This window comes from Rattus norvegicus, chromosome 4 (genome assembly GCF_036323735.1).
Source record: "Rattus norvegicus strain BN/NHsdMcwi chromosome 4, GRCr8, whole genome shotgun sequence".
Lineage (NCBI taxonomy): Eukaryota > Metazoa > Chordata > Mammalia > Rodentia > Muridae > Rattus > Rattus norvegicus.
The window spans coordinates 159,017,538-159,029,866 of NC_086022.1; the positions used below are offsets into that span (position 1 = coordinate 159,017,538).

Here is a 12,329-nt window from a genome sequence, read left to right on the forward strand (position 1 = left end):
CAAGCCACTCTCCCAGTGCAGTCAGCTGGGGCGGATGCCTCAGGAGCACACCAGGGGAAGGGCAGCCCAAGGCAGGGGCAGGCTGAAGGAGGAGGGCAACCCTTGTGGGGCCTCCTGGGGTTCTGAGATTGAAGGAGAGCTCCGAATGAAGAGCTTTCTCCTTTCAGGGTCTCTCTTCTCTCAAAATGCCTTTCTTCCTTTCTTTCCTGGGTGCCTGTCTCCCCAGGGCAGGCCTCTCTCTCTTTTGGCAGGGCTGGAGCCTCAATAGCGGTGTGGGGGGCTCTCAATGATGCGTCTTTCATCGCTGCTGGGGGAGTCAGCTGCTTCGGAATCACTGCTGTCCTCTTCCTCTTGCTGGCCACCAGCAACCCCTGCCACACCAGTCTGCTGGTTCTGGTAGGACTGGAGAAGACAAAAGCAGAAAGCGAGAGCTCAACAGCCTAGCCACAGCCAGAACCTCTCCCTGAGGACGCGCAAGCATGCACTCATGCGCCATTGCATTGTCCCTCCCCAGTCTCACCCCCCCACCCATGCTCTCAGCAGCTGCATTAAGAGACTAGGGCGTGGGCCCTCTTGGGAGTATTTGCTTCATCCCTCCAGGCCACTCACCTCCATGGGATTCACGATAATGGTGAGAGCAGAGTCATCCCAGAAGAGGTCAGGGTCTTTCGGGTCAGCGGAAGCCCCTGAGGGTCCACCAGTTCCTGAGACACGGCGATGAAGGGAGTGGATCCGCACGAGGCCGAGGATGACCATAAGCACCAGAAAGCCCACGCATACCACAATGATGAGAGTCGCAGCACTGGGGACCACTGTAGGGAGACCAAGAGGTCAGCAGAACACAGCACACTTGGGAAATTCGGGCTCAGGGGTTGTAGGGTACTGATGGAAGGCTCAGTGGGAAAAATCCAAGAGTAAATAAACCGCAGCCCTCGAGGTGGTCTTGAGGGGTGAACAACCTGAGAAATTGGAAGAGAAACAGACCCCACCCGAAAGCGTAAACAGGAAAGGAAGCATTGAGAGGCTGCTCCAAAGGCCAAGGGCACACAGATAGGGAGGCAGATATGCACAGAGAGGCGGGTGGTGTGGAGAAGCCGCGGCCTAGTGCTGCCTTGAGCAGCCATATTGTCTTTGGAGAAACAGCAAAAAACCGAGAAGCTGCCTGTGTCTTTCTGCCTGGATCTTCCCCAGGGACCACCAACTCCCCAGAAGGAAAGACAGGGGCAGCTCCAGGGAACTGACTAGGATGAGAAGCAAAACAGCTCTAAGCCTAGCCTGCTGACCAGAGAGAGGAGTCACTGTCCCCAAGGCTGAGGACAGGTCCCTTCACTTACCTACCTGGTCTGGGCTCACTCCTGTTTCGTGACATCTGCCTTCTCCTTGTAGGCCTGAGGTTCCTGGTCCTGCAGGGCTCCTGTTCAATCCGAGTCTCCCCCTGAGGTGTTCCTCCCTCCACCTCTGTACTCCCGGGCCTCCCACCCTGTAGCCTCATTCTGATGCCCAGGTTCAGGGGTGCATGGACTCTCACAGGCAGTGAGAGACAGAAGGGCATATGCACTCTCACATGGACCTTGGAGCTGATGGTAGAAAGGCAGATGTGAACCCATAGGCACATACCAATGAAGACCGAGTGGGTGCACAGCTTGACAAACGTCGCCATGCCCCAGACCTGCGCCAGGCTTCTGGTTGCCCACGCGCCTGCCTGTACCAACCACCTAGCAGCCTGCTCACACAGTAGGATTAAGGACATATGTGTCAGAGGCTCCAGCATGGCACCAAAGAGCCGTATGGGCAGGGTCATCCAACTCCCTGCCAGCTGGGCAAACCAAGCACCCCCCTGAAGGAAGACATATACGCTCCAGACCTGGGCCCTAAGGGCCACAGAACGAGCAGCTGTAAACACAACCTGGGCCCCGTTCTGTGTACACAGAGAGAGCACTCGGAGAAGCATGAGGAGGCAAAGCAGAGGAGCCCCAAACCCCTGAGATAACAAGTGGAGGAAGAGACCCCACAGATACACTCCCAAGCACAGAGCCCTCCTGGGCATCTGCATCGCTACCTGCCACATGGGTTCACGCTGCCCTTCGCACCCCAGGCAGTCCAATTCCTGAGAAACAGTCAGTGTGTGTGTGTGTGTGTGTGTCTCGGACACCCAGAGGCAGTCACACACACAAGCAAGGCCTACATAAAGGTCACATTGCAACCCAGCTTCAAATTTACTTACATTCTAAAACTCACACGTTATGAAACACAACTGAGCATAGAAGAGATGATATCCAAGCCCCCATACACCCAGCCGCAGACCCCTTTTACCAGCAGCCAAGCACGCACACACTGCCACCACTCCAGGACCAAGCAGGTAAGTGGAGAATGCCTGCTGGGGCTGTCCCAGCAGCCACACAAGGCCCCAAGGCCACCCTGATGGCTCTCTGTCAAGCTAGTTCACATCCTGACACGACCGATGGCCCATTTTGGACTCCTTGCCAAATAGAGCTAACTCTGCAGGGGCGGGGCCGGCAGGCTCCTCACTAGCCTCTGGCTCCAAGGCAAAGAACAGCTGGGTTGGATTAGCATTTCTCAATTTCCTGGGAATGGAGGAGGAAGGGAAAAGGGGGCTAAGTATCTCTCTATGCAACTGTCCAATGCAGCCCCTCCCAGGTCCCCAAGTCAATGGACAAGTCCAAGGAGTCATGACCCGGCCAGACAATGGCCCTCCCTGTGGCAAAGCCCAGGCAATCCCACTTTCAGAGTGCGATCCACAGCGGATGACCTTGTGACTTCAAAAAGGACAAAATGCAAGCCCTCCCAGCTGGAGGCCAGCAACTCTGATTCATTAGCTTAAGCCAGAAGGTTGGGAGAATTTTTAAATTAGCTCTTGATTTTTAAATCAAGACCTCAAAAAGCCCACTAGATCTTGCTACATTAGATCTAAGCAGCAAACTCTGGCCTTGGGTGACCCCTGCAGCCAACATTAAGGGATGCTTTAGCACATGATTCATGGGAACATAGGGACACTGTTGAAAGTGCTGTCCATAGCACAGCATAACCCTGCCCCTGATGTAAAAATCAGTGTAGAGAAATGGTTTCCAAACTTTGCTATGCAATGGCGTCACATGAGCATCTTTAAAGTTAAACAGTGGCAGAGCTGACCGATGGCTCAGCGGTTAAAGGCGCTTGCCTTGAAAGCCTAGTGGCCTGAGTTCAATCCCTGGAAAGCATGTAAGGACACTCTGACTCCACAAAGTTGTCCTCTGACCCCTGACATATGTGCCCACACATACACAAACACACAATAATATTAACTAATTAATAAAAATTAAAGTTACAAAAAAAAGCATTAATCCCTCATCCCTCTGAGATCTCATCCCTCTGAGATCCACCAAGAGATTTTAAAGTTCCCTGTGTGACAGATGTGAATCAAAGTTTGGGATAACAACATCATAATGGCCTCATCACTTGTCTCTCTCCTTAACTACGCTCTCAAATCCTCACTGTGTGTCATCTGCCTGAGACCTCCTGCTCTCCAGGACCCAGTGCAAACTCCACCTACGTCACAGTCTCTTCCTTGACCATTCTTGTTCACCAGGATCTCTTTTGCCTGGTGCTTATGAAGCTGCACTGAGATTCACCTCTATCATCGGAAGAGATGGTAGCACTTACTTCCTCTGCAGTTTTATTTTATCTTCCTGAACCCTAATTGTGCAAAGCAGTACTTGGACTTGGGAGGTGAAGAAGAAGAAACACCTTAGAGTCTGAAGCAATGCACGGAACAGGTTTGATAGATATGGCTGAGGTGCGTCATCTGCTGAGTTCAAGCCCTGTCATTCATAAATGGCCTCAGAGAAACGTGAACTCTGTACCTACTAGGGCCAAAATAAGGGATGAGGGGAAGTGAGGGGGCTGCTCTCCACTGAAAATCATCTGGTTGGCCTGGATATAAGTCACAAAAGGGTTTCACTGTAGGGAGAATCAAGGAGATGGCACACAGTACAGGACATCCCCTGGCAGAGCAGGGGGATGTGGGATGACAGTGCCTCTGTAGAGCCAGCCAGGACAAGGCAGCGGGACGCTCAGGGAGTAAGCTCAGAGGAGTTAGAACAAAGACCCCCCCCCCTGGGAGCTCAAACCAGAGAACTAAGAACAGGACCATGACACAGAGATCTATCTTGAGCCTGCTCATAGGAGCGGAGCTCAGCATCCAACCCCAAAAATTTAGTATGAGGTGACTCGTGACCGTGAGCTCCTCAGGAGTTACCTAAAGAGCCTGTGACCTTCCGCTGCTTTTCAAAAGAGGCACTCTGTGGTCTTCGGGAGTGGGCTTAGTGCGTAAAACATTTAACTGATGTCCAGAGCCAACTCTGGCAAAATCGAATAGTGAAATTGGGTAACTTCACCAGGCCAAAGGTAAGGTGTGTCTCAAAAGTAACGAGAATTGCACCTCCAGATGGGCTCTGGAAACAGTTCTAAAAGGGTTCCCAAAAGTCACTTTCAGCAACGTATCACCATTGTTCAGATTTTAGTAATTCAAGAAAAGTCTTATTTTAGTCTGAAGTATAAATATCAGGTTACAGGATGGTTTGATGTCAACTTTATAAATAAGAGAGAGGGGAGGAGGAGGAGGGAAGGGAGGGAGGAAGATAGATGATAGATATGAATAGATTCACGAACCACAGTGGAAACAGAGCACGTCCCATCAGGACAGCAGCCTCGATCTTTGTTGATTTTTTTTCTTCTTTATACTCACATTTGCTTTTTTTTTTATTGTAATTATGCAACTCTTAGTATTGGCAAACAATGAGCCACTAGTACAGGACCATAACTGGGAAGCAAGACTGCCCCATCCTGACACAACAGTTGGCATCTGTTGCCTTAGAAATATTTCACAGAGAACATAGGATTGCATGTTTAATAGCATCTACTCTGTCCATAGGGAAAGGGAAGATAGTTATTCTGTAATTCTTCCTTTTTATTTTATTCATTTATTTATTTATTTATTTATTTATTTATTTACTTACTTACTTATTTATTTATTTATTTATTTATTTGTTTATTTATTTATTTATTTATTTTAGTGTGTGCTGTGTGTCTGTGTGTGTGTGTTAATGCATACCCCTACACGTAAGAAGGTCCCACTTGTGGGAAGCAGTCTCTCTCTCAGTCTACGACGTAGGTCCCAGGACTAAAACTCAAACTCAGGTTGTCAGGCTTGACAGTTGAGCCATTTTGCCACCCATCTCATTCTTCTTCTTCTCTTTCTCTCTTTTCTTTCCTTTTACTTTTTAATAGATCTCCCCGCACGGCCCAGTCAGGCTCCCCACAAACCCCAGTCTGTCTCCGCCTCTTGCGTGCTGACGTCATAATCATGCGCCACAACACAACTCCTAAAAAGCCCTTTATCCCCAGTGCATCTTCAGGCAGTACTGTTGTGAAAAGGCAGTAAATGAATAACTTCACTACCGAAGCTCTCTAGAACCCAGCTAACTCTGGAGGGACAAGGACGGCAGCAAGAATAATAAAGCCATCCACAGCCCACATTACTCGTGGCTCCAGGCTTGAGCACCCTGCATTGGCCCACGATTCACTTTCACACCTGCATTGGCCCACGATTCACTTTCACAGTGAAGCTGACGACCAGAAGGATGAAGAGATTATCCCACCGCTGTCGCTATGGCTGGTACCACAGAAAACAGAATCCACTGCCTCCCTCCTCCCCTCCTAAGGATATAGGGATGAGTGTTATGCCACACTTCTCAGCTTACGCACTGGAGTTCCGGTGGGAGCTGGCCAGGCTGTGTCCAGCCATCTCAGGAGGAGGCTGGTGACCCCGGTGCAGGAACTGCTGTGAACTGAGCACGTGGCTGGGATGGGCCACCCGGTTCATGCTGTGCAGGACGTTGACCTGGGGAAAGGCAGAGCCCTCTAAGTACAACTGCTTCTCCCCAAGGCCCTCCCCACCCCACCCCGCTCCAAGCTCGCTCATTACACCCCTCTCATTTGGGGTGGGACTCATAACACACAATGTGTGAGGGGGGTGGTCAGAGGACAACTTGCAGGAGACACTTCTCTCTGTCTGCCATGCAGTTTCTGAGGATCAAATTCAAACACAGACCATTGGGCTAAGCTGTGAGCCATCTCTCCCACACCCATCACCATAACTATCACCCCACATCTCCTCCGCCATCTGTCAAGGGTCTAGGAATCTCCAATGCCACCAAGTCCCTATTCATCAACCATCGATCTGAGGCCAATACATTCTGGCTCTTTGCCTGGAGTAGGTGACTTAGAAAGGAAAGGAATTCTCTGGATACCTCCACAATGAATTCGTTACTGGAGTATCGGCCATTCATCTCCGAACAGGAGAGACGGAATTTCCTGGCATACAGGGCTGCTCCGTGCCGAAGCTGATAATGAACCTGCCTCAGGATCTCTTCATACACAGTGATGGTCTCCACCCCTGGGGAATAAGGAGACAAGCCAGTGAGTCTCAGGCTCCAGCCAGCTGACAGCACAATGGGAAGGGTGCTTAGCCCCATTCCTCAACAGAGTGGTAAGCTGACAGCTCAAAGAGGAAATGCTCCCACACTTTGATCTACAGGAGTAGAGTAAGCAAAGCCACTTTACTTCTCTGCCCTTCTCACCTAGCCCTATGGCTTCTGGGACTCCCCAGGGGTAGAAGAATCTAGATAGCTATGGAAAGGAAGATGAAGACATCTTTCGAGGGAAGGTAATGGAGGGGACACAGCTTTGGTGAGGGCTGGAATGGAAAGGACCCGTCATTGTCATGTCTTCCCATTCTCCTTGGGGCAGCTTCCTCTGGAAACCGTCACTTCCCATTGTTCATTGAGATAAGCTCTTAACGCTGTGCTAGATGCAAGGGAAGATAGAGAGGGTGGCCTCATCAAAGAACTAGAAGACTTGAAAGCTGGCTGGGGAAGACAGAAGCAGGAGAGAGATGGTGGAGACCGGAAGACACATGGAAGTAGAGACGGGAGAGGTAGTGAGCCGGGCTATGGAGAGCAGAAGGGAAAGAAATATTCAGAGCCTCTGCCCAGCACACTGCCCTCAATCTGGGAGCCAGAGGCTCTTCCAGCTAAGAAGAAACAAAATGCATTTGACTAGATCCCAAGAAAGGAGGAGCCACGTGATTATTCGAGAGAAAGCCACACACAACAAAGAAGTCAGACTCTGGGCCTCACTGACCAGCAATGGTGAGGTAGGCAGATGTGTTGGTGAGCTCCAGGCCTCGCTGCTGCAGGGAAGCCATGTCCAAGAGCAGGCTCTCGCGTTCAGGGTCTAGGTCATCCCCCACCAGAGAAATCTCACAGCCGTCCAAGTTGTGTACAATCTCATCTGACATCCGTGTGTCTGTCACTGTGGGGGAGAGTTGGGGGTCAAGGTGAGAGCTGTACCCATTGAGGTTCTGAGACCCAGACGGTGCCATTGAGTATGATCAGTCCCCTCCCCACGTAGGGCCATTCCTTAAGTAAGGTAAGCATCAACATGTAACATTTCCTTAAACTTGCAGGTTTCTTTCCCACAGGTTCTGGGTTTTAAGGGTAAGCTGTTCTGTCACACAGACACAAGAGAAGCCTTTCCATCCCTGTAGTTGCTCCCTCAGTTGGGTTGTAGACATCACCCTTCTCTGGACCCAGTCACTCTTAGGGTTGTCCTTACCTGTGCCCTGCCAACTCTCATCTGCTTTGGCCTCCACCTGGTGAGAAATGGAGCAGGTGATCTGAAGATCAGGGAACAAGGGGACTCCCTCGGGTCCCTCAAAGTCCACAGCTGGGCGGGCAAAATGAGCTGTGCCACTCAGAAGGATCTGGGGGGCATCGGGCTGAAGAACCACCACATAGCCCTCCACTTCAGGGATGGAGACACAGGACTCTTCACTAAAGCACCTGTATGAGAAAAGAAGCAGCTTGTCACTCCAACACCCCTACTTTAAAAACCTAGAGTCTGCCCAAGCATGATGGCACGTGCCTTTAGTCCCAGGGCTTGGGAGACAGAGCCAGATGGATCTCTGTGAGTTCAAGACCAACCTGTCCTACCTACAAGTACACATACAGAGATACACAGTGAGACCCTAGCTGGAAAAGCAGAAGTCTGGTGTCTGGTTCATACTTCTGAGCCCCCACCTCTACGGCAGAGGGCCGTCCAGAGAGAGTGAGGGCAGAAGAGATGGCAATGGCAACTTCTCTAGGCCCCACCCCCACAGCAAATCTTCTGACTATGGGACTACTGTAGGAAAAGCAGAAGGTAAGGCAGGCTCAGCCTGTGGGTAATCACATCGCCAAGGCTGTAAACCATGGAGTGTCTGTCACATTCTATTTTAATGAAGCAATGAAGGAAATGAGACCGTCAATGTACATACATTAAGATAAACCAATGTCAGTGTACATATTTTGAGATAGACCAATGTCAGTGTACATACATTGAGATAGACCAATGTCAATATATATACACTGAGATAGACCAGCCATCAATGTACATACACTGAGATAGACCATCAGTGTACATACACTGAGACAGAGTCTTGCTATTTCTCATCAGCTTTCTGCCCTTCTACCAAGCAAGGTAATACATGCCCATAATCCCAGCATTCCAGGGGCTGAGGCAGGAGGATTGCAAGTTCCAGGCAAGCCTGAACTAAGACTCTCTCAAAAAATTAAAGTACATACACCTAGTTCTTTACTCGGTGAAAGTTACATGGGCTCAGTAAAATATCAGTCAAATATAGGCCCTAAATTATCCAGCACTAAAACCAGGCTAGGGTTAGGTATCTATCAATAATGTCCTCCTTTTTGGTATGTCTTCTATCTCCTTCACTGGACATTGGTCCAGAAGAATCTCTCAGTCGACCAACCAGTTATATCCCCACTCTCCCGCCCCACCCTGTGGATCACCCTGCAGCTCTCCCAGTCTCAAGATCTGGTTAGCCTAGGAAGCATTTTGTCACATCATTTCCTTGCAGCAGTGTTTCTGTGCTACAGAATAAGCAGCGCTTTGTAGCCATGCATGGTAGTACACATCTCTAATTCCGGTGCTCAGGAGGCTGAGGCAGGAGGATTACTGACAGTTCAAGGGTACCTTAAACTACACATCGAAGTACCTCGACACCCTTGGCTAGATAACAAGACCCTGCATTTAAGGTGGGGGGGGCAGGGGGAATATGACACATACAGTTTAATTGTCCTAGACTCTTGGTGATGTGGTGCTGTGCATTACATGTTTAGAACAACATGTAATGTTCCTATTAATCAGGAACTTAACCAACAGTGTCTTTAGTGATACTTAAAATAGCTTAATATAGTGAATCAATAGTCAACACTTTGGTATCACAGTAATTAATGGGTTAATTACAATACGTGTGATCACCGTATGCTTATTCACTACTTCAAACATATGATTCAATCTGTTTTTTAAAAATAATCCTTGGGGTTGGGGATTTAGCTCAGTGGTAGAGCGCTTGCCTAGGAAGCGCAAGGCCCTGGGTTTGGTCCCCAGCTCCGAAAAAAAGAACCAAAAAAAAAAAAATCCTTGATTCTTTCAGGGTATTGTAATCCACCCCAGCACATCACATGGGTGTGCTCACAGCTGCCTTTAAGGCCAGCGACACCCTCTTCTGGTCTCCAAGAGAATTTGAACACAGTAGGCACACATGTATACAAACACTCATCCACATAACTAAAATATTAAAAAAAATTGAATTTGAGAAACTTTGTGGTCTCTCAATGAAAGAAGGAAATTCTAAGTCTGGCATAATGTCCACCTTTAATCCCAGCATTAGGAGACAGGGGCAAGTGGATCCCTGTGAGTTCTGGACCAACCTAGTCTACAAATCAATATCCAAGCCATCCAGTGCTACATGGCGAGACTCTACATAAATAAAATAAAATAAAATAAAATAAAATAAACACATTTCAGGAACGACAAAAGAAGGAGAAAGAAGGAAGATAAAGAAGCCCCTGATGGAGCATCTGGGCCTCGCAAGCCACATTTGCCAAGGCTTCGAAGTCCTACTGCAGCCCATGTTTGAAGCCCAGATTTGTACCAGGACAATGTGCTGTGCCTCCCCCGACCTCTTCCTGAACTGTCCACAGTGAGGCAGTGCAACAAGACAGCCCTCACCAGGCCCAGTGCCTCCACCTTGGGCATCCCAGTCTCCAGAACTATAAGAAACAAACCCGTTTTTATGACTCCCCAGTCTCAGCTATTCCCTTATACAACAAAGGAAGTCAGGAAATTGGGACCATAGGAGCAGATGTCGCAGTAACAAATGTCAAAACTGTGAACGCAGCTGTGGAACCGGGTGATGAGTTAGAAGCTGGACCAGTTTTGAAGGGGATGCTGGGATGTGAGCTGTGCCACCATAGAGGAGAATTAGGAAGATGTTGTTGGGGGCTCAGAGAGAAGAAACCTTTGTTTTGAGAAGGAGCCTCTCCCTGAGCCCAAAGCTCATCAGTTGGTTATACTGGACGGCCAGAGAGCTCTGAGGACTCCCTGTCTCCCTGACTCCACCTCCCCTAGCCCTCAACACTAGGGTAAGAGATGAACATCACCTCCTGGCTTTTCTCATGTGAGTGTTGGGGATGTGAAATCAGGTTCTCATGGCTGAGCTGTAGGTGCTTTACCTACTAAGCCTCCCCAGGAGGGAACTGCTCAGAGGTGACTGAAGATGGCACAATCAGGATTTTGCTAGAAAAACGGTCCCTAAAGGCCATTTTGCTGAGGTCTAATGAGGGGGTGGAAGAACAACTAGAGTAAGGACCACCCTTGTGTAGCATAAGGATTGGGCTATGGTCTGTCCAAGCCTGAGCATTTTGGAAGCAACTTAAAGTCAATGAACAAGAACACTGGTAGGGGCTGGAGAGATGACTTAGCAATGAAGAGTACTTTCTGCTCTCCCAAAGGACCACAACTCAGTTCCCAGCATCCGCTGCAGAAGTTCATAACTGCCAGTAAGCCCAGCTCAGTTCATAACTGCCAGTAATCCCAGCTCAGTTCATAACTGCCTGTAAGCCCAGCTCCAGGGGGTTGGATGCCCTCTTCCGGATTTCACAGGCACTCACAATCACATGCACAAACACATGGGGTACATACATGTAGATACAATTTTTTTTGAAAATATAATTAGTGAAAGAAACTCTAAGAAAAATATTGAAGATGTTGTAGGGATGCCTTTAGTCATAGGATCAAAATGAAAAGTAATTTAAAGATAAAGTTCGTAACTCAAAAGCAAACAGCGTGTTTGAAGGATTTGAAGGATTCCCAGCCTCCCAAGCAAAGAATGAACAAGCAGACATGATCCTTTGATAAAGGGATCAGTGTGGACAGAAGGAAGGTGGTACTTAACAAGACAATAGAAATATGAAGGCATTTCTGAGATTTTCTCCACCCCCAGGGTGTGGAGAGAGATCAACATTCCAAGCGTGGGTCACCTCAGGTCTCTGCTCCCTACATTCTAACACGAAGCCCCACTTCCACCCAGAATCATGGTTCAGCTATCCCAGGTGCAGCCTGGATCGCCTACAAGAGCACACGCAGGCTCTGTAGCAGCCATATGTCACTGATACTAGAGAAGAGGCCATGGTTCATTTCGCCTTGATTTCAAACTCTGTCACAGAGAGCCCCAAGAGTCATGAAGGCAGAGACAATATAGAGAGAATTAGGGCAAAACCGAGTGGAATGGTCAGTCCTTGAGAGCAATGGGGGTAATGTCACCACGGAGACCCCAAAACTGCAGAACTCCCAGCATCACACCAGCCTGGGAGCACTATGGGAAGAGCTGCTACATAGTTGAGCCCAGCGAGTCATGGGATGGGGGTTGTCTGATGCCTTCTGGCTGACCCCCACTTCCGTATGTCTGGAAACAGCACATGGAGTCAGAGGTTCTTTGAAAGCTTTGGGGTTGGTCTGGTGTGGTGTGGTTCAGTTTGGTTTGGTTTGTGGTGGGGTCTCATGTAGCCCCAGGGTGGCTTCAAACTCTCTGTGTAGCTGAGGATAACCTTAAACTGTCTCTACCTTCTGAGCGCTAGCATTATAAGTCAGGTGCCATCACACCCAATTCACGGTGCACCGGGACTCAAAGGCAGTGTAAGCAATTCTACCAACTGAGCTACATCTCTAACTCATTGTCCTGAAACCTTAGGATCTGAAATGACACAGCTAGAGATTTAGTTCCGCTGCTAAAGTTCTTACAAGTATGGATGCCTGAGGTCAGATCTCCGGCACTCACATGAAAGCCAGGCATGGCGCACACCTGCACTCAAAGTACTGGGGAGGCAGAGACAGAAGGATCCTTGAACTCCTAGCCAGCCAGTCTAGAG

The 12,329-nt window shown here is 49.1% G+C and overlaps 1 protein-coding gene across 1 annotated transcript in view; it reads right to left on the bottom strand.

The window, feature by feature from the left end:
* Positions 1-257: 257 nt before the first annotated feature.
* Positions 258-12,329, bottom strand: part of Clstn3 (calsyntenin 3) — a 33,275-nt gene continuing 21,203 nt past the window's right edge. The window contains 6 exon segments of the mRNA NM_134376.1: positions 258-402; positions 610-812; positions 5,764-5,899; positions 6,309-6,454; positions 7,201-7,371; positions 7,675-7,901. Coding sequence (NP_599203.1) covers positions 262-402; positions 610-812; positions 5,764-5,899; positions 6,309-6,454; positions 7,201-7,371; positions 7,675-7,901 — 1,024 coding nt within the window. The 3' untranslated portion in view covers positions 258-261.